At 56.5% G+C, this 20,295-nt stretch overlaps 5 protein-coding genes across 5 annotated transcripts; 2 read left to right on the plus strand and 3 right to left on the minus strand.

Annotated features, from left to right (window-relative positions):
- Window positions 1–1,889: 1,889 nt before the first annotated feature.
- On the minus strand, window positions 1,890–4,808 carry SPBR_04647 (uncharacterized protein; the record flags this gene model as incomplete). Its single annotated transcript, XM_040762924.1, has 1 exon — window positions 1,890–4,808. One exon carries the CDS (start codon window positions 4,806–4,808, stop codon window positions 1,890–1,892), a length of 2,919 nt encoding a protein of 972 aa, XP_040615709.1.
- Window positions 4,809–7,222: 2,414 nt separating this feature from the next.
- On the minus strand, window positions 7,223–7,438 carry SPBR_05448 (uncharacterized protein; the record flags this gene model as incomplete). Its single annotated transcript, XM_040763723.1, has 1 exon — window positions 7,223–7,438. The coding sequence occupies one exon, from the start codon at window positions 7,436–7,438 to the stop codon at window positions 7,223–7,225; it is 216 nt and encodes a 71-aa protein (XP_040615710.1).
- A 531-nt stretch (window positions 7,439–7,969) lies between these two features.
- On the minus strand, window positions 7,970–9,112 carry SPBR_05098 (chitinase; the record flags this gene model as incomplete). The annotated part of the gene is made up of 2 exons (XM_040763375.1): window positions 7,970–8,936; window positions 8,991–9,112. 2 exons carry the CDS (start codon window positions 9,110–9,112, stop codon window positions 7,970–7,972), a joined length of 1,089 nt encoding a protein of 362 aa, XP_040615711.1.
- A 6,650-nt stretch (window positions 9,113–15,762) lies between these two features.
- Window positions 15,763–17,028, plus strand: SPBR_05033 (sterol 24-C-methyltransferase; the record flags this gene model as incomplete). Its single annotated transcript, XM_040763310.1, has 1 exon — window positions 15,763–17,028. One exon carries the CDS (start codon window positions 15,763–15,765, stop codon window positions 17,026–17,028), a length of 1,266 nt encoding a protein of 421 aa, XP_040615712.1.
- Window positions 17,029–18,057: 1,029 nt separating this feature from the next.
- Window positions 18,058–20,189, plus strand: SPBR_08920 (c6 zinc finger domain containing protein; the record flags this gene model as incomplete). Its single annotated transcript, XM_040767046.1, has 2 exons — window positions 18,058–19,708; window positions 19,759–20,189. 2 exons carry the CDS (start codon window positions 18,058–18,060, stop codon window positions 20,187–20,189), a joined length of 2,082 nt encoding a protein of 693 aa, XP_040615713.1.
- Window positions 20,190–20,295: the final 106 nt, after the last annotated feature.

Genomic DNA, 20,295 nt, shown 5'->3' on the forward strand with positions numbered 1-20,295 from the left:
AAAATGCTACTATAGCTGTTGCTGCTGTGTTGCTCTGTCGCTCTTTCCTTCTTTTGTCTTCTATTTACGTTTTCTATGTGGTCTTCACGGTGACTCCTTTCTGTGCCTTCCCGTTTCTCGTCTGTTTTGTCGTCCTGTTTTGAAGTCGGCTGCCACCTGCACCTTCCCGTTTGCTACCGCTGAGCCGACGCAAGGCGGGCAGGAAGAGGTTTGAAAGGACCAGGAAAGAACGATTGACGCCGGTGCCGGTAAAGCAAAGTTCACTAAAAGTGGAAAGGCTGGTGAAGGGGCCTGCTAAGACGGGAAAAAAAAAAAAAAAAGAGAAAGCGAGCAAAAAAACAGTGACAAGAAACGAAGCGAAGAATTGCCAATTGTAAACCGGCCGCGTCAAACGCCATTGCCAGTTGGCTGTTCTGGCAAGCATGCAATGAGGGGCTGCAAGTGTCAGAAGCATCAGACAAGGTAACGGCCAGGCCGACCATCGGGGGCCAGGTGAAAACAGAAGAGAGACATAGCAAGGCACAGAAGACAGAAAAGGTCACTGAGCGTGCTGGGAGTGGATCTGCCGCTCGGGTTTTTGTTGTTGTTAGCGGATTCGCTGGAGGGAAAGGAAGGTCGCACACAAAGTGCTCGTCCGGCGGAGAACACTACGGCTGCTGGACCCGCCCTGGAGTGTCACGTCGTATGGACAGCGCCGGAGAGTCAAGCCGTCCCCGGACACACAACTTGCCCAGCAGGTTTACTATACGAAATACATGACCCGCGATTGACGCAGCGGGTGGGGGTCGCTGCGGCGTGCCTGTGTTCAAAGGAGGGTGAAGGCGACGTTCTCCGCGAAACGCCCGGTTGATGCGAGGCAGAGGACGACCGCCCCATACTCACAATGCAAGGACATCATCGGATGCTCGGTCGTCCTCTCATAGAACGCTTGTCGTTGCAAGGGCGCACTAAGCGAGATGCGTATTTTTGTTCTTTGCTTCGCTTTGACCTGTTTTTTGCTTCGCACGTCACTGCAAAAGAGTGGAGAGAAGCGCAAGCTCGGAACCTGTCATAAGAAGCCAATGGGGTGACTCAGTGCTCAATGAAAACAGTGACTAGCAGGTCCGTTGTTTGGCAATACGCCCAAGTCACAGAAGACACTCTGTATTGTGACAGGACGTCGTGTCCCGGCCGTTGGTTTGACCTGTCTATGACACTTTTGATTTTATTTGTCTACTGTTTCCTTTGTACCTCAGGTGCGCCTGTCCTCCGTACGCAACGAGACGCCAGCTGTCAGGCCATACAGGCAAGACCAACAACGTGCGCGTTTCCTCTTGTACGACGGAGAATTTGTGCTTCACGAGGCACGGAGCATGCTCCATGCCGATATACTGTTGTGTCTCAGTTGGACTGGGACCTGATTTTGACGGCTTGGTATTGAAAGGCTGTTTTTTATTTTTATTTTTTCTTTTTTCTTTCTTTTTCTTTACTTTTCTTTTCTTTTTATTGCTTTCAAGAAATATATACTAAGGGAAAACCCAACATAGCTTTAAAAAATAAATAATAGTTAAATGTATGATTGTTGGTATCTCTCGTAACGTAATAAAAAGTCTCAAATAAAAAAAAAAAACATGTAAGGAGTGAAAGCGAGAAGAAATTCTTCCACGCCGGTGAATACAGAACCCGAAAATTGTACTCCAAAGACACCATACAAGCAAGTAAATGCAAGTGACCTCTCTCACCAAAAAAGACAGTCAGATCATACATTACATCCCCTCCGTCTCTTTATTGTAGACGTTTTCTCATTCTCTGATTTTCATCCTATTGGTCTTTGTCGAGAGGTATCGCCTGGATTCAACGCAGTCCTGGAACGGCACGTCGGGACGGGCATGCGTCAACTCTCCCCTCCATTACAGAGAATAGTTCTCCGTGTGCAGGAAGATCTCCTCGAGCATGTCGTCGCCCCAAATCTCCGCCTGCAAGCGAGCCACCGTATTGGCCACGCCCACACGCATGCTCGCCGGGCCGCACACAAAGACGGCCGTGCGGCGGCCGAGCACGCCGCGTCCGTCGCTGCCGCCCGTGGCCCACTCGCGCAGCATGTACCCCAGATCCGGGCGGCCGTACTCGACGCTCCAGCCGCCGTCGATCTGGTGCGGCACGGGGAAGGCAAAGCGCATGAGCGACTTTTGGAACTCGGTGGGCGTTTCGGGGAAGCCAAAGTCGAAGCCAGAGGGCGGGCCGAATGTGGAGGTAGGACGTGCGCCAGCGGCCGCATCTGGTCGCCGCTGGATGCCACCGACGTCCGTCCGCAGGTGGGCCAGCTCAGGCGGGCGCATACCGGTGTGGTCGCCGTTCGGAGCGGGCTCTGGCAGGCCGTCCCCACCATACTGTTCACCGTCCTGCAACTGGACCTCGCCCGCCTCGGCAGCTTTCCGCATGGCGGACGGCGGCACCAGGTTAAAGTGCGGCGCGTCGGCGCGCGGGTGCGGCGTGAAGTGAAAGTTGCTCTCCTCCTCCTCAGCAGTGTAGGCCGCCGTTGACGACACGAGCGTGCTCAGGCCGCTGATGCTCATGCGGTTCTTTTGTTTTTGTTTTGCGTCTCTCTGATCTCTCTGAGGGACAGATAGGGTGTCTGCTGCCAGCGACTTGCTGTCCTTGTAGTCTCTGACGTCGGTGCTGCCACGGCCCTCGAGCTGCCGCAGCGACTCGTCGGGCGTCATGGACATGTGTTTTGCTGGTGGCGGGTTTGGCGGCGGCGGCGGCACCTGGTAAGGCTGAAGATACTTTTGCTGCGGCAGTGCCGTGATGCGGTCCTCGTCCTCGGCGCGCAGCTCGCGCTCGCGTTCCGGGTCGCCCTGCGCCTCGGCCGCGATGAGAGCCGAGTTGCGCTTGGAGGCGATGCCGGCGACAAAGCCGTCGAGACGATCATGGAACAGATTGCTGAGCGGACGCGGTGCGCGCGTGTTGTGATGCGCGCCCATGCCGTTTCCGTTGCCGTTGCCGTTGCCGTCCTCGCCAGGGTTGCCGAACAGGTGGCCCAGAGCTTGGTTGCGGTGTTCGGCGCGGGTGGCCGAGGTGACAAAGAATTTGCACGTCACAGACTCGGGCGGCGCGGCCTCACGGCAAATGCGCAGCTCTTCGCGGAACCAGTCCATGGCCTCGAGGCGCTTGAGCGCCCAGACGACGACAATCTTCTTGGTGATGGCCTTGCCGTCGCGCATGCGCTTGATGAGGTTGAGCAGCTGGGCCATGAGCGACGTGATACCCGAGCCGCCGGCGATGAGAATGCACGTGTCAAAGGCTGCCAACTCGCGGCGCATGCCGCCGTAAGGCCCGTCGAGGAAGGCACGATAGGTGTGGAAGGGCCCCTTATCCAGGGCCGTCTCGAGCACGCGCCGCGTGAAGCCGCCATAGGGACGGAAGACGAGGACACAATCCCGGTATGCGTCGCCGTAGGCGGAGGGGAAATCTTCGCTGCAAAGTGACGATACGGTGAAGGGGTGGTTGTCGAACAGCGAGATGCCGGGCATGCGCAGGTATACGTACTGGCCGGGCCGCCAGCGCATCTGGGTCGGGATGGTGATCTTGATGGCGTTTTCGGTCATGAGCGTGATGGCGGCCTCGTCGCCGACAAAAAAGGAGATGCGCCAGGGGCGCGACCAGTTGAGGTTGCGCAGGCGGACGACCTGGCAGACGACAAATATGCCCAGCGTGGTGTACAGGTACGCCCACGAGCCCAAGAAGTTCTTGGTGTGCCAGAACAGCAGGCCGACGTACAGCAAGCCCACGGGGATGTGCAGCATGACAAACGCCTCGTAGGCGACGCGGCGAATGATGGGCAGCGACGCGACACAGAGCCAGATGAGCGGTACAAGGCACGCGATGCCGGTGCCGTAGACAATGACAGAGCTGTTGGCGGGGAACAGGGACTGGAAAATGGCCATGCCGCCGCCGTCCCAGACGGGCTGGATGTAAAAGGGGACGGCGTGCACGAGCGACAAGAACAGGCAAAGGTAGCCGGCCCAGCGGTGCAGCACGTTGAGGCGCTCTGGGCCGATGCCGGTAACGAGCGTGAGAATGTTCGCCTTGGTGCTGGTGGCGATGATCCAGGGGGTCATGGCGACGGCGATCATGCCCGAGCGGATGGCCAGCGGCGGCGAGCCGTACTGGATGCTGTCCCAGTAGAGGGGCTGTGGCAGGAAGCAGTACAAGGTGGTGAAAGCGAGCGCAATGAAGCCGCAGGTCAGGACGGCAAGCGAGGAAAAGGTGAAGCGGTGCTTGAAGATGACGAGGTCGGGGATGGGTCGGTAGAAGATCCAGCGGAAGAGGGCGAGGGCATCGTTGACAAAGGTGATGGAGGACATGTGCGCTTTCGGGCGGAAAGCGGTTTCGGCCTTGACCTCGTCGGGGAAGAAATGGCGGCTCGAGTTATGGCCGATCGTGTAGGCCGTCGGCGGTGTCGCATTGCCGTGACCGGCGTTGGCGTTGGCATTGGCAGCGGCAGCAGCAGCAGCTATCGATGCAGCTGTACCGGGTGGCTGGTCCCATTCAGGGTCGGCCAAGTACAGGTGATTGTAGTGCTCCTCAACTTCCTGTTTGTAGATGGCCTGGCGAATCTTGTCCTGCCAGTAGTGCCAGAGCCGGACGACGAGGACGCTCGCGGTCAGGGCGGCGGCGAAGTAGGTAAAAGCCAAGCCATACTTGCCCGACTTGATCCACGGATCGACGGTATCGGCCTCGACAAGGCCTGGCGGGCTCGTCGGCGTCAGCGGGATGTATATTCGTCGTGCCAGAGACGGCGGATCTGGAGTCAGGTGTGCCGCCATTGTGTATGTGCGTGCGTGTGTGTGTGTGTGAGTATGTTTGGGGAGAGGTGTACGAGGCGTGGAAGTTTGAGAGGTGGATTTGGCACGTCAACGCGGTGTTCTGTCGCCGTGCTTGTTGTTGCACAAGAAGTGCAGACTCAATGGTCGAGGGATACCAGATCTCTCGGTGTGCGGCCGTCCTCGAGTGTAATTAGTATATGCGACAAGAGGCAGCGGCGGTGATGACAATGGCGACGGCCATTGATTTGGCATCAACTGGAAGGACGTGATGGTGGAACACGAGCGACGATGACAAGAAAAGGGAAATCAAAAGGAGAAAAAGAAAGGGAAAGATCGACAAGATGAAGGACGACGACGGCGTGAGAAAGAGAGAGGGGGGCAGGAAAAGATAAAAGACGATCCACGACAAATGGACAACCTGGAGAGACGAAAGCCGACAGTAAAGAGATGGAGACGAGTCGAGACGGAAGGGTGGAGTGGGTCGGAGGTATTGTGCAGTCGTCCCGGGCGGGTAGATATATTGCAGACTGGGGGCCCTCGAGGTCGAAGATGTTGCAGAACGCAAGCACGACGTACTTTCAGGAACGCACGGAGATGCAGTACAGATGCATACGCGGGAGATATGCGGGATCAGGGCCCAGTCTCAGTCTCAGACTTAATCCCAGTCTCGGAGTGCCGTGTTCAGCGATGGTGTGCCTCAAAGGCTCCTTGATAATGATCAAGATGCTGAAAGAGGGCTCTGGTTGGTTCAGAGCCTGCGCGATGGTAGCGCTTGGGATGAAGGAGAAGGGGATCAGAAAAGTCACGGTGACGACTGGACGCGATAGACAAGTGCCGAGACAAAGAATGGGTGCCTTTGAGAAGGAGAGTCTGCAGCCGCCGAATGATTAGAAGCGAGAGAGAAAGAGGAAAAGCGTCTGCCCCAAGAGAATGGGAGAGAGAGAGGAAAAAGAGGTAAACGGCGGTAGGGGAGATTGAGAATCTGCATGTATGCAGAATGCATGCAAGGTTCGTGGTGAATGTTGTACAGAAGCAAGTTGATGGTGACGAGAAAACACGTTGTTGACAGCGGCTGCGAGTTGTCGCGGACAGGGGCGTTCAAGAGAAGGTCAGCAAAAATGCGGCCATATTAGATGAAAGGAAGAAGGAGAAGTGAGGATGATGGGTAACAGCTCCACGGAGAGTGAAAGGCGTGGAGGTGCGACAGCAAATGTGAATGCACAAAAGCACGAAAGCACGAAAGCACACTGCAGATGAAAACCCAATGTCTGGCTAAGCGGGCTCAGATGCAGAAGCTCAGCGCCAGACGCAGCATTGATATTGGCTGGAAGGGCTGGGAAAACTGACTGGGATGGTACGGTGGTGAGAGTGGAAGTGTGGGTGGAGGAGGTGATGGATGGGGACAATGGTGATGGGTGATGGGTGTTGGGGACAAGGATGCGAACTGGGGGTGATGAAGCCGGAGGTGAAGAGGGCGGGGCGACAAAAGTGACGAACAAAAAAGGGAAAGAGGTGGTCGGTGCTTCTTTCTGCATGTCACACGGGCGAGAAGAGGGAAGGAGCGTGAGGTACGTCGTAGGTGGCGGAAGGTGCTGTGGGTGCTGCGACGAGATGCAAGTTCTCCAATTCTACAAGCATCTGACAGATGTGGTATTCCATAGGTGTTGCAGCAATTCATGGAACAATGCCGAGTAGTGTACAAGACGATGAGTGCGAATTCCCGGTTTCCTCGGCTTCGGAAGCTCGCCGACCTGCGATCCATTTAGAAAGCTGAATGGCACAGCCCGTCTTTTCATGTAGCAATCTATTTCAGTCGCGACAAGCCAGCACCGCGAGTGAGGACGGAACGAGAGACAAATTTAGAGACAAATTTAGAGACGCACAGAGGGCGCACAGAGGGCGCACAGAGACGCAAAGGCATGCAATACGGGAGGAAAGCGGACGATCAGAGGACAGAGCACACTTTGGTGGGACATGGACGGTTGAGTGAGACTGAAGTCCTCGAGGAAGGTGCCGTCAACGCACAGCCTTCTGCATCGGCCATTGGCGGGCGGGGAGTGGGGGGAGGAACGGGCACTAAGCTGTCAAGCGCCCCCAATGTGACTGGGCCTCCCATCACGGTCCGCTGATTCGCTGGCGACGCTGGAAAAGGGACCACAGAGCGTTGAAATTGTGTGCTGTCCAGTGGTCCGTGGATGATGGTCAACAGGGATGGGGGAGACCGCTGGGCAAGGTGGTGGACAGGGGTTGAGGGCGCGGGCGGCAAACGGGGAACTGTGATTGGCTGGATGAGCAACAAAACAAATACGGACAGTCACGTGAAATTATGCTCCTTGATTGACTTGGGCGAGAGCTGCAATAATTGGCCAATCAGAGTCTCATGTCTCTCCATCACCAACAGACAAAGAACCACATCACCAAACCGGTGCGGCCACAGTATTATCGATGGGTTTGTTGGCCTCGACGGGCCTGGACCTTGAACTTGGCCCGACCTTGGTCCCGACCGTGTTTGCCGTCATCCAATGTACCTTTACCTTGCATACTTTCTCGGTGTCGAGGCCGTAAAGCCCACGGCGCTGCAGCTCCGGCACTGATCGGTCGACTTCGTCAGTCCAGTTACCTTCAGTCATGATATGTCTACGTTTTGGCATACGCCATGGCATGCCCATGGCGGCAGAATGTTATGCTGCCGCAGTCTGGTGGGTGCAGCACTGGTCTGACTTTGCACATGCATGTCAGGAACGAACGCTTTATTGGCGTGCTTGTGAGCCTCCCATTACTCCAGATCATGGCCAGCAGTCTTTGTATTCCTTTTGTACGCGTCCCGCCAACCAGAACTGCGTCAGCGTGCCTTGCCAAGATTGCCTCAAGGCCGTGGAAGTGCTTGGGTCCCGAGTGGAGACGCCGCGGGACTGAAAGTAGAGCTCTCATCGACGACTGATCATTGTAGGCCATGGTGAAGAAGCATGTTTCTGTTGGCGCATTGCCCAGTCTAGCGAGCGAGTGGTCAAGGGCTCTTAATACTTGACTGGTATACCTGTCAAAGGAATCGTGTCGCCGCACAAGAACAAGACTAACCTCATTCGATTTCAACTCCCACCGTTGGAGTATATTGTCGATCCATTTCCATTGCATCGTGTTGCCGCGCCGTATCGTCGTCCTTAGTACCCATGCAGCGCATCGAACCCGGCGGCCACGAGACTCTCGCCTGTTTCGACAGCATCGCCGGCGCCTGTCCAGTAAAACAGCCCACCCAGGCCGGCCCGCCGCACAAACTCGGCCTTGGCGCGCACTGTGGCTGGCACGTCCATGCTCACAAAGGCAGAGCCACTTCCCTTGCCCCGGCGACGCGGCACGACGGCCCATGCGGCTGCTCGCGAAGGATCGACGTGGAGCACGCCCTGCTGTTTCCATTCGGCAGGGACGTCGCGGTAGTCCATCTCAGTCTCTTCTTTTTCGTCGTCATCGTCATCGTCAGTGGCACTCTTTTGAAACGAGTCGCCCTCGTAGCGTGCGCCCAAAAAGACGCGCGCGTACGCAGGGATGCCCAGGAGGATGCGCTGTGGCGGCACGCCGCGGTCCAGCAGGTATTGCACGCCCGATTGTGCTGACGGCAGATGCGGTGGCGCCAACAGCTGTGCGTGATGGCCGGCCGACGTGCTCCAGGGCCCCGCAAAGTCGTAGCACATCAAGTTGATGTGGTCGACGAGGGCCGCCACGCCGCGCACGTCGAGCCGGCCCAGCACGGACGGATCGACGGGCAGCGCCGTGGCCAGCAGGTACTGCGGCGAAGGAAGCACGGCGCGACAGGCCTGCAGGAGAAGCACATAGTCCCGGCCCTCCGCGGGGGTCGCCGGGTGCTCCCAGTCGATGTCGACGCCGTCAAACGAGTAGCGATGCACCCACGCCCGTGCGGCCTGCGCAAAGGCCGTGCGCCCTGTCGCGGTGGATGCGGTCTGGGCAAACGCGCCACTGCCCGCGCCGCCGCCAATCGACAGAACCGTGCGCACGTGCGGGTTGTCGCGCTTCACGCGGGCGAGTGCGTCGAGGCAGCCGTGCTCGGCATCGACATCAATCTGCGCATCGGCGTACTCGTCGAGGAACCCGAGAGAACCATCCGGTTGGGGGCTGCAGGCAGTTAGCAAGGATTTCGTCTGGAAAACCCCCTGTTCCTCAACATACATTGCAAACGCGTAAAAGATGGTCGAGATTTTGTCGAGTCGCAGACTGGACGGCGGAATGTCCTTGTACACGCGCCACGACGGGTAGTAGACGGCGTTCACGAGAGGAGGCGGACGATCCATGGTGGTGCGTAGTAAAGAGACAGTCGTGGGGACAGATGGAAAGGATGAGAGAAGAACAGATTGTGAAACGGTATGCCGTGCCGTGTAAGGTGTAAGGTGGTGCTTCTGGAGGCCTGCCACACGTGACTGCTGACTTGCACGGAAGTTGCCGATTTCATGGCGACGACATCGATCGTTGTCAAGTAGGAGGAATGTGAGGAACGAATAATTGGAAGCAAAGGTGTTGGATAGTTCTGCCATAGCCACGATGCTGTGCTTTGCAGTTGATTTATACTATATTTGCCTCAGCCACAGCATAGGGTAGGGCAAAGCGACCCTGCATTCCACGACACATTTTGGAGAGCGGGAAATCAAATCTTTTGTAAACGAACTCGGAAACACTAAGGGAAGATATAAAAAGAATATAAAACCGACCTGTCAGACATCGCTGTGGCAAGATCTGAATTCGAATGGATCTGGGGACGGATGGATCCCCTGAGCGGCCCGTCGGCTCATGTGCGTGCAAGCGGTCAGGTGCTATCATCGGGATGGGGTAAACACCACGTGGGATAGTCCTGTGCTTTGAAGGACATGGGAGCGAGAGACCTCTCTGAATGAAGATCGGTGTGTGTCAAAGTCGCCACAGGCAAGACACGAGACGATCCAGGGCAACTTTTGCTATGGAGCACGCCAGACACCTCGCATCCGATCCAGTGACGCCTTGCCTCAACCGTCTTGGGCTCTGCATCTTTGGTACCACGCAGCCGTTTGGCACGCGGGTCCCACTGCCGCCCCAAGCCATGCCCTCCTCACCAGCCCTATACCATGCCATATCATGCTATGCCATGCCGTATAGGCTATGGGGCGTGGGATGTCCGCCACTCACCAGCAGCCACGTTGGTTCTCGCCCTAGTACATACTCCGAACCTACCGCACTCGGTGGTGGTTGCCTCAAGCAGCCAAGAGGCCAAGCCTGGGAGGGGATCTGTCGGGGGGTGGCAGAAGGTAGTGGAGGGTCGCAGCGTCTATCAGATCGGGGCGATGCGTCTGGGGCAAAACGTGCGGTCCCTATGGCAGAGCCGGCTACGGGTGTTAATCGGGTTGTGTAGGTGGCGTGTATGTGGACAGTCGAGTAGTGAGTTGTGCATGCCAAAGGGAAGTACATCCGAGTACTTCAGGCGACTTTGATGCTTTGCGTATGGTCGAGTCCGAGGCAATATATAGGTGTGGGACACGCCGGGAAGGATCACAACAGTCACAAAACATGTTTGGCAGCCATCTGGAATGCCGGTAGACGACCGCATACGCAAAAGGCAAGGTGTGGAAGGCTGTACGAATCAAGATAGGTTTCCGTATACAACCGATGTCATTGTCTAACAGGGCCTGGGGGACAACGAGGGCGACACTATCACCTATTACTTTAGACGTAACATCTGCACTGACGATCTTCGAGACACAACCAAGAGGCTATCGTGGGATATGTCCATGGCGTTATGCAAGTATTGAATGGTATACCGAAGATGACTACATCAGTATGTGTTGATACGTGTAGGGAAGAATGGTAAATACGAGTGAGAGCGACGTTTAAGGATACGGCCAAGACGCACATCTCGGCACACCGAGGTGCAGATATCTATGGTAACGCCAATATAAAATCTGAACAGACTCGGGTAGGCACATAATTTTACCGCTTGATACAATTCCCAGGCCCTGGCATTCTAGGATGACAGTTTATGACGACGTTGAGAGACGCCTCAAAAAGTACCTTTCCGAGTTGGGAAAACGCATACCCACCACCTGTCCCGGTATGAGCCGTCCATACGATGTATGACTGTCCTCGGAGCAGACGGGCGGCCCATGGTATGGAGATTTTTGTCTTTTGACATTTTGTCTTTTGTCTTCTGGCCAGGTGACAGATGACAAATTACAGGTCGACGCCCAGGAACTTTTCGTAGTGGGAAAGGCGAGGAAGGCATAGAAGCAATGGAAAGAAAAAAAACGGGAACGAAACAAACAAGCCACTGTATTCGGAAGGTCCCACTATAAACGTGCTGTAACGGCAAAGGGCGAGAGGCGAAACATGGCGAACCAAGACGAAATGTGGTAATTCCCTGTCGCGCCTCGTGTCTGCCAAATACGCTGGAAATGCAGGCGGCGGAGATCGGGGCTTTGGGGCAGCTATCGCCGACAATCCCGGACGGAGGCGAGTTGTGACGGGCTCATGCCGTCAACGCCTCAGTGCCCAACTGCCCAAATGCCCAAAACGTTGTCACAAATAAAGAGACTGTTCAAAACATGTAGCTTTCTACGAAATGAAACGGTGTAGCAAAAGTCGAGCGCAAAGTCGCGAGACGAAATGGCCAGCACGCCCCTTCAGTGTAACGTTGTCGAGCTTAGTTCCGCTTACACTTTAGCCAGTTCCACTTGCAGAGTGCCGACCGTCGGCGGCTGTTGGTGCAGGATGGGCGATCGTTTTACGTCGTGAAGTCTGTGAGCATCACGTTGTCCTCGTGGGCAGTAATTACAGAGTGCGCTAGACGATGCTTGGCCAGGCCTTCTATTCGTGTGGATGTTTGGTTTGGATATGCAGGGGTACGGTAGGCGGGTGTGTTTGCTTGATTCTTGTTTTTGTGATTTTCTGATGCATTTTGAAAAAAAAAAAGAAAAAAAGAAAGCTTTTCATTTGTTTTGCACTCTACTTGGCGTCGTACTTTGTTGATCTTGGCAAAAGCTTTTTGCAAGCCTGGCAGGGTCCGGTGCCGAAATTTAGGAGGATGTAAGAGAAGCTCGTCCCCGCTCCGGTTTTCTGCCGTTTCTGAAAAGTTGATGATCAATCAAGAATTCGACGGAGAGACGGGATGACACTAACACTGTGACACAAGGGTGCAAAGATTCAAGAACGCAGAAATATAGGGCAGTCGTCGTGTTGGTGGATGTAAGACGGTCCATCCAGAGAAAAAAGAACATCCCCCGTCGGAGTAGTCAGAAAATTAGAAAATCAGAAGCAGTGGGCCTGATTGTAAAACGACCAACGACAAATAGTCATGCTTGCTCATCACAACATCGCTTCTGTAGTCCTGCCGTATGACTCTTACAGTCGTCGCGTCTCCTCTTTTCACAACGGGACGGCAATACAAAGAAATGTTACTTTGTCTTGGCATGTTGTGACATCGATGGCGTCGCCACATGGTCTATCGTCGACGCACATGCCCTCCTATCCCGGCCTTCTTTCCTCCGTTAGCCGCAGCCGATTCCGGCGGATGTAGAGGCCGGTGTGGACTCGATGAGGAGAAGAGGGGACAGGCTCGGCAGGGGTGCCTTTAAGAAAATTCGTCTCGTCCCGATTTGTCGTCTTGTCGTCTTGTCGTCAGGGTCCTGTGGTCGTTTGGTCGTTTGGTCCCACCGTGGCCGGGAGTTGCTACCCAGACTATTCGCCAGGACGACCAGGGTGGTCACGGTCGTAGTCCGGAAGCAGGACAAGGAAAGAGGGGCCCGATTCTCCGCAGGTCAGAAGAAGCTCCCAAAACTGCGCTGTACGTTGTGTGCCATATCCGAGAGAGAATGAAAACTACCAACAAATAACAATGATCTACAACCACAGAGGAAACCAAAGCAACAAGCGGCACCAACACGAACAAGACGAAAATGCAACGGCGTGAAAAGCCAGGCAATGGTGGCCGGCAAGCTCGTCAGACCGTAAGCCTGTGTAAGTCGTATGGGCGGTCCCATGTGGTCGTGGTGCTGGCGCAAGAAAGCGGAGACCGGCACACACATGGGAAGAAAATCAGACGATTTCACGCTACAAGCTCACACCTCCATGTCCAGACTGGGCTGAAGGCTGCTTTAATTTTATTTGGTGGGTATCCAGCGCGGCCTTGCGTGGGCCGACGACACGAACTACAAAACGAAAAAGACGAGCTGCTCGAAGACTGGACTTGAGCTACGGTGCCAGCGGACGAATACGGGAGGATGGGGGATGCTGGTGGACATGGTGGACATGGCGGACACGGTGGACATAAAGTATTGAAACCAAACAAAGAGGGGACGAAAACCGACAAGTAAAAATGGCACATGCAGCCTCCCATTTCCTGCACTCACCGCTCCCTTCTCGTTGCCGGATACTCTATTCCCTAGATGTGCATTTCAAGTTTGTGATATCGGATGCAGACTCCCTTGTTGCTTTATTCCTCGTTGTGGATGGCCGGCTGGATGATCTTCGGACTGACTGCAGGGCTATGCGTCTGCCTCTTGCAGGTTTTGCGACGTTTGTCCGTAAATACGGGCTCTCTGGTATCCCACAGACGATCTTATGTACGGAGTACTAAACGTCTCCAGGTCGTCGAGCATCATGTGTCTGTCACGTCAATCTTACTCGCTCCCTCTTTCCTTGAAAGTCTCCGATTGCTGTCGGCGTTCCCTCCGTTGTTATTCTGAATGACGTCATGTCAGGCATGGGAGGTTAGTAAAGACTAATATTTTCTCGTCGACATGGGGCAGTGAAGAAGAAAACGCTCCGTAAAATCACTCTTTAGTCAAACAGTCACAAAACAAAGTATGGACATGTAAAATGCATGATTCTAAGAACATGCAAAGGAGTGCAAAGAAAGTGTAATGAAACATTCTTTTCGAGAGCGCGCTAGTGGAGCACAATTAGCTTCCCGCCTCCACCACACCCGGAAGCGTCGGGACAAGGAGCGATCAAGCGACCAGGCGATCCAGCGCCGGCGGCAGGCGGTAGGCGGTAGACGACAAAACAAATGGCTGGAGCGATGGAGGGACCGACCAGGCGAGTGAATATACGGTTAAATACTATGGGCCAACGGTAACAAAATGTCCCTTTCTTGTGTGGTTCTTGCTTCGTATATACGGCATACGTAGTTGCCTTTTGTATGTCGTTCTGATCTCAGAATGAAGTTGACACATTACTTTGTAGAACCTGGACTTGTCAGATCCATCGGCCAAGTGGGCAGAAACACGCAAAAAGACAAAACACCAACACACGAAGAGGGGAAACTGCATATCGCACACTGCGGGTGAGATTCAGGGAGCGGAGTATTGGACGGACAGCTGACGGAATGCCATCCCGATGATAGCCACTGGATACAAAGGCGCAACTACATCTGGGTACATGTGTCTGTGCAAAAGGTACATACTCCTCGAGCGGCACCCTGGCCTTGGGACTGTCCTCGTCGAACGAGCGGACGAACATTCCTGCCCGCAGTTCTTCCGACATGCTTCCGTACTTTGGGCAATTCACACAAATTACAGCTACCCCAAAACCAGGAAAAAACAAAAACTTTATTTTCCCATGCATGGCATGTCCCCACTCCGCCCGTCCATCATGTCGAGCCTTTCCTACTGTCGTCTCAGATCTTGCTGGCACCCTAGGGGGTGGCGACAACGGCACTGAACGAGCCCTGCTAGCCTTCTGCCATCCCAATTCACGGTTCTTTGACGCCTCCCCGGCCGTGCCTCCCGCGTGTCTTTCATTAACGTCGTGGTTTGTAATTCGATCGCCCGTCTCGCTCCTGTACGCCATGGCTCTCGCGCAGTCGCGCCCTCGGCTCGCAGCCTTTGTCTTGCCTCTCTCCGTTTCTCATCCTTCATGTCCATCCGATGCACATGGCCCCGTCCACTCTTCCGCATGACTGATGCATACGTTTGTGATCTGTCAGCAGGCGTCGATATGTCAGAAGAGAAGGGTTACCTTTACGGCCCCTCCTTACTCTTGCTCGTACTCGTTTTGTGTCTCATTTCTCTCGTCATTTTACCACCTTGGTCCATTTTTATATGATGGTACATTATTTTATGTATTATTAATTTTACGTCAGTGAACTCCGATATGCTCGGCCTTGTGTTGGAAAGGACTTTGCCGTGCCATGAAGCTCTATGGATAGCCACTGCTGTCGACAGTTGGGATTTCTTCACAATCCATGTTCGTCATACCTTTCTCGTCTCCGGCTGTTACTGAACTTCCGCTCTTCGGTACGTTTCCACGAGCATTGACGGTCTCCAGCGTCCAAAGACCCTAGAACGTTCCCCTGTTCCCTCGACCCTCGGGCTTAAACGGCCTAAACGGGCCTAAACAGGCCTAAAAGAGTAGGATCCACTTTTGACTAACACGGATTTTGGGGGCGCTCGGGGGCGTGTGCACGTTCGCAGCCCTGCCGCCGTTCTTGGGCCCGTCCGATTTCGTTGTTCGACTGTTGTATTTGGTAACCCGCAGTCTCGCGTTGATCATTGCGCGCTTTCTGTACGTTGTATTGCCGTAACATTTTCTGTGCACCTGGTAGCTTTTCTTTTCGGCGGTTTTTATTGCATGTGGCTCGTCCTCCTTCCCTCTTAGGCTCATAGTTTCCCCTCCCGGAAGTAGCCAAGGCAGGGGACGGTCGAGGCACGAGGAAGGCGGTAGGAGGTCAGGAGAAGAAGCTCCTTCCGTGTTTTCCTTTAAATGGCCACCGACCTCTGCTCCTTCTGTCTTTGTTCGAACTCGGCCTCCTTCTTCACTTCCTCCGTTTCAAGAAGCAAGCTTTCCTTGTTACAAGAGCATCCCATCAAACAAAGCTGTAAACTTGAAGACACCACACTGCATATCACAACATACTACTGCGTCACCCCAGCACCATCACCAGCACACACACACGAGGCAAGCAACAATGAGTACCGCCGTCATGTCCCAGGCCCCAGGCGCCGCGCCCGCCCGGGCTGAGGGCCTTGTCGCCAACGATCGCTCGAGTACGTCAAGTGCCCAGAGCACCGAGACGCTCTACGATGCCGCCGAGGCCAAGCACCTCGAGCCGGCCGCGCACAAGCTCCGCAAGCAGTTCTTCCACCTGCATCATCATCATGCCCACAGTAGTAACGGCAAAGAGAGCATTGCCGTCGAGGAGCGGTCTGCCTCCACCAAGCGGTCCACCACCTTCATCCGCTCCTTCAAGTACCTCAACAACCTGACGCCCAAGCAGGTCGACGACTTTATGGCCTCGTACGTCATTTACAACCTCGACTGGGAGGACGAGCCGGCCATGGTGGCGGCGCTCGGCACGGACTACAAGCAAAAGGTCGGCGACTCGCTGCGGGCCTACTACGGCGTCATGAACCACCTCTGCGCGCTGGGGTCCGTCGAAAAGATGTACATCCCGCCGCTGATGGACAGGCACGTGTCGGTGCTCGACAACCAGCTGCTGTACGAGGAGTCGATTGCGCGCGACCTGGGCCTCAAGCCGGGCGACCGCGTGCTCGACATTGGCTGCGGCCGCGGCCGCGTCGCCGCGCACATGGCCAAGTACTCGGGCGCGCACGTCACGGGCCTCAACATCGACCCGAACCAGCTGGCCCAGGCGCGGGCGTTCAATGCCGAGCAGGGGCTGAGCAACACCTTTGTGGAGCGCGACCAGAACGACCTGCCGCTGCCCTTTGCGGACGCGTCCTTTCACGCCTTCTACCAGATCCAGGCCTTCAGCCTGTGCAAGGACCTGCCGGCCATGTTCCGCGAAATCTACCGCGTGCTCAAGCCCGGTGCGCGCTTCTCGATGCTCGACTGGGTCAGCCTGCCGGCCTACGACCCGGCCAACGAGCAGCATGCCGAGCTCATGCGCCGCGTCAAGCCGCTGATTGGTGCTGTCGGCACGCCCACGCCGGCCGGTCTCGAGCAGGCCTTGGCGGACGCCGGGTTCACGGTGACGCGGTCGGACAATGCGAGCGTCGGCGGTCTGCAGGCGCCGTTGATCGACAAGGTCGACGTGTACTTCCGCGCCGTGCGGCAGATGATCCTGGGCCTCGTGCGCGTGCACGTGCTGCCCAAGCACTTCAAGACGCTCATCAACCGGCTGTGTCTCGACGGCCAGGCGTTTGTCAAGATGGACGAGATGCGCCTCATCTCGACGAGTTATCGCATCATTGCGCAGAAGCCGCTGGACACGCCGTCGGAGGCATAGATCAATGCATCTCTCTACGGGTTGATTGTAGGAACGGCGTTTTGGTGTGTTTCTTCTTTTTGTTATTCGGCGGCTGTTTCTCTTCATTCACATCTCTCGGCATCATCGCATTTGCCTCTGAATTCTGTCCTTCCTTTTGCTTCCGATCGGCATTCTCTTCTTGCACTCTTTACTCTTCATTTGCCATTGAACTTGCGCGATAGACTTTAGAAAGATATCCACGGCGTCTGGGAGCTTTGGACTATCCTTATCTTAATTCACAGGCGGGTTGCCTACAATAAAAAAATATGAATGCAAAACATCGTATCGTGGATATTGGCTGCAATGCGAATCATTGCAGTGACATCACAGCGACAGCCCTAGGCCTTGTGGTCGCCCCTCGGGCTAACGTCCCCCGTAGGACCTTACAGCGCCGAAACCTCATAGGCGGCTCGCGACTTCGCAATGTTTTTCCGCCTCCCGGACATGCATTAATCATCAAGTCGAGCCTGCCATCCACACCTGCCTTCAACAGGCGCTATATACCAATAGCACCTGCCCTGGAGCGCTTTTGGCTAACAGTTACGACAGCACTAGCAGTAGCAGTTACGAGTGGCAGTCGCGACTGGCACCTCTTCAACGACTCTCATCTTCCAAGTCAATCCAACATGCTTCAGGCGCGACCAAAGCACACAGGACAGCCCACGATTCAACCCGTTCTATTCGTGCCGCTCGGCGTTGCCTCGTAGGACACCGGTCGGCAGATAGGGTTGCATGTTGCATGCCCGAGGCAAAGGACGGAGAGACCACAGACAAATAGAGCAGTTCGGCACCTCCTCTACTTGACTTGCTTGACTTTCTTCAACGTGTCGAATCAACTCGACGAAACACGACGACGGGAACGGAGGCAACGACAGAGACAGTGCACATGAGACTGCCCACGGGCAAGCCCATTGAGAGACCTGGCACCAGGACGGCCATACACGGTACGGCACAGCGCTACCGTCGACACATCACATCGGCGTAACCACCAGCATCGTATTCCCAAGCATGGGCCGTGCGCCGACCAGTGGCAACTGCCACACGTGCCGCAAGCGGCGTGTCAAGTGCGACCAAGCACGACCGGCATGCGAGCGCTGTGTGCGCGGTGGCTTCGCATGCCAAGGCTACGAGACGGTGCTGCGGATGCAGAATCACGCGGTAGTGGCCGGTGTGGCGCCCGGGTCGGTGCGGCTGGCCAAGGTGCAGGACATGACGTCGTTTCCCCGGAAGGAAAAGGAGGTGGCGGCCACACCGACGTCCCGGAGGGCAAGCAAACGAGCCGCCGCCACGGCGGCCCAGCCGACGACCGCTGCCAAACAGACACCGTCGCCATCACCTCCGTCGATGCCCCAGGAACTCAGCCTCGTCGGTTTTGTCGACGACATGGCCTTTTCCTACTTCTTCCAGGCCTACGGCTGGATCAATATGCACAGCATTCTGCTCCAAGACAGCGCCATGCGCGGCCACCTGCTGGCGTCGGACAGCACCGTCCACAGTCCAGATGCGTCGTCATCCTCATCCTCGTCGTCATTTTCATCCCCATCCTCTTCCTCGCTTTCTTCTGCGCACTTGGCTGGCGGCATGGCCCAAGACAGCCTGCGCGCCCTCTGCTACGGCCTGCTCGGCCGCGACAAGCACGTCCCCGCCCTGCAAGACGCCGCTCGCCGCGCCTATGGCAAAGCCATTGCCGACCTCCGTGCCGCCATCGCCACACCCACCGCCGAAGCCGCCGACCTTGCCTTGCTCGTCAAGCCCATTTCGCTGCTCGGCGCCTACTCTGTCGCCATCGAGCGCGACCGCCGCTTCACGCACCATGCCGGCCTCGCCCGCATTCTCGAGATCTGCGGCCCGGCGGCCTTCCAGTCGCCCACGCTGCTGCCCGTGTTTGAGTCGGCGCGCATGACGCTGGTGGCTGATGCCGTCGTGCGTCGGCAAGAGTCGACGTTTTTAGACAGCGACGAGTGGAAGACGGTGCCGTGGGCACGCAACCCGGCGGCCAAGTCGCCCACCAACCGGCTGCTGGACGTCTTGTCGGCCGTTCCCGCGCTCATCCACGGCGCCTGGGCCGTTTTTAACGACCGCGTAGCATGGCTGGCGGCGGGGGGTCCAAACGAGCTGCCGCGGATCGAGAGCCCAGACGCCGTGCCGTCGTTGTTGGCACGCGTGCGCCAACTACGAAGCAAGGCCGCCGCCTGGCATCGGTGGTGGACCGAAGACGCCTCGCCCGCAGAGCGCCTGGCCCGCCGTCGTGTTTTGGCCTGGGCCTACGCCCACACCGGCGACGACTCCTACCGCCCGGGCATCATGGGCGTCCAGGGTCCGGACCATTTCGAGACATCTCTCTACAGTGTTCTCCAGGGATGGCACGACGACACCGCCTTCTCCACCGTCTCCCTTCGCGATCTGGAGGACGATCCCCGTCTTCCCACGCACATGCAGGACGCCGCCCTCTACACCACGGCCCTCGTCTGGGCCGACCGGCTCGACCGCTACCTGGGCCACGCCGCCCGCTCGCCTACCTGCACCGACTTCTTCAGCAAACCCTTCCGCTCGCCCTGCCCCTGCCGCAGCACCATGACGCCCACCGTGTGCCAGACCGTCCCGCCGCGCATCGACACGGCCCGCGCCAGCCAGGCCGTCGCCTGGAATGCGGCCACCTGTACCATGGCCGGCGGGCCTGTGCGGTGCGTCAATGCCGTTCGGCCGGAGATGGAGTGGCCGGCGACGGCCTCGCCAACCGCCTCGCCGTTGGGGTCGGGTTGGGGTCGTCAGAGTCGCACGCCACGCTCGACCCCATTACAACCGTCGACCCGGCCGAGCTTACCAAAGGCGCCTCCCTGGCATCCGACCATGGCGCGTTGGCTGGCGACCTCCTCCTGCCCGGCGACATTCGCTTCGTCGCCCACATGCGGATCTTGTCGTATCTCTGCGCCCGCCTACCCACCACCCGCGGTCCAATGCTTGCCACCTTGGCGGCCGTCGGCCTCGCGCACTGCTCCCACGACGTCCGGCCGTCTGAGGGTCATGCGGACATTGCTGCCGTGGCCGTGGCGCGCGTCTTTGAAGGCACTGGCGTCGATGGAGCGGCGGACATTCTGCTGCGACAGTACACCCCAGCGACGGCTGCAGTGGCAGGTTGAAAAACTAAACGAAAAAGTATATTTGGATAAATCACGATGCGGATATTGCACTACATACAATTTGATATCACGATTCAAGGACAAAGGTCTGTTTCGTGACGCGTTG

Source organism: Sporothrix brasiliensis, assembly GCF_000820605.1.
Source record: "Sporothrix brasiliensis 5110 chromosome Unknown Cont21, whole genome shotgun sequence".
Classification (NCBI taxonomy): Eukaryota; Fungi; Ascomycota; class Sordariomycetes; order Ophiostomatales; family Ophiostomataceae; genus Sporothrix; species Sporothrix brasiliensis.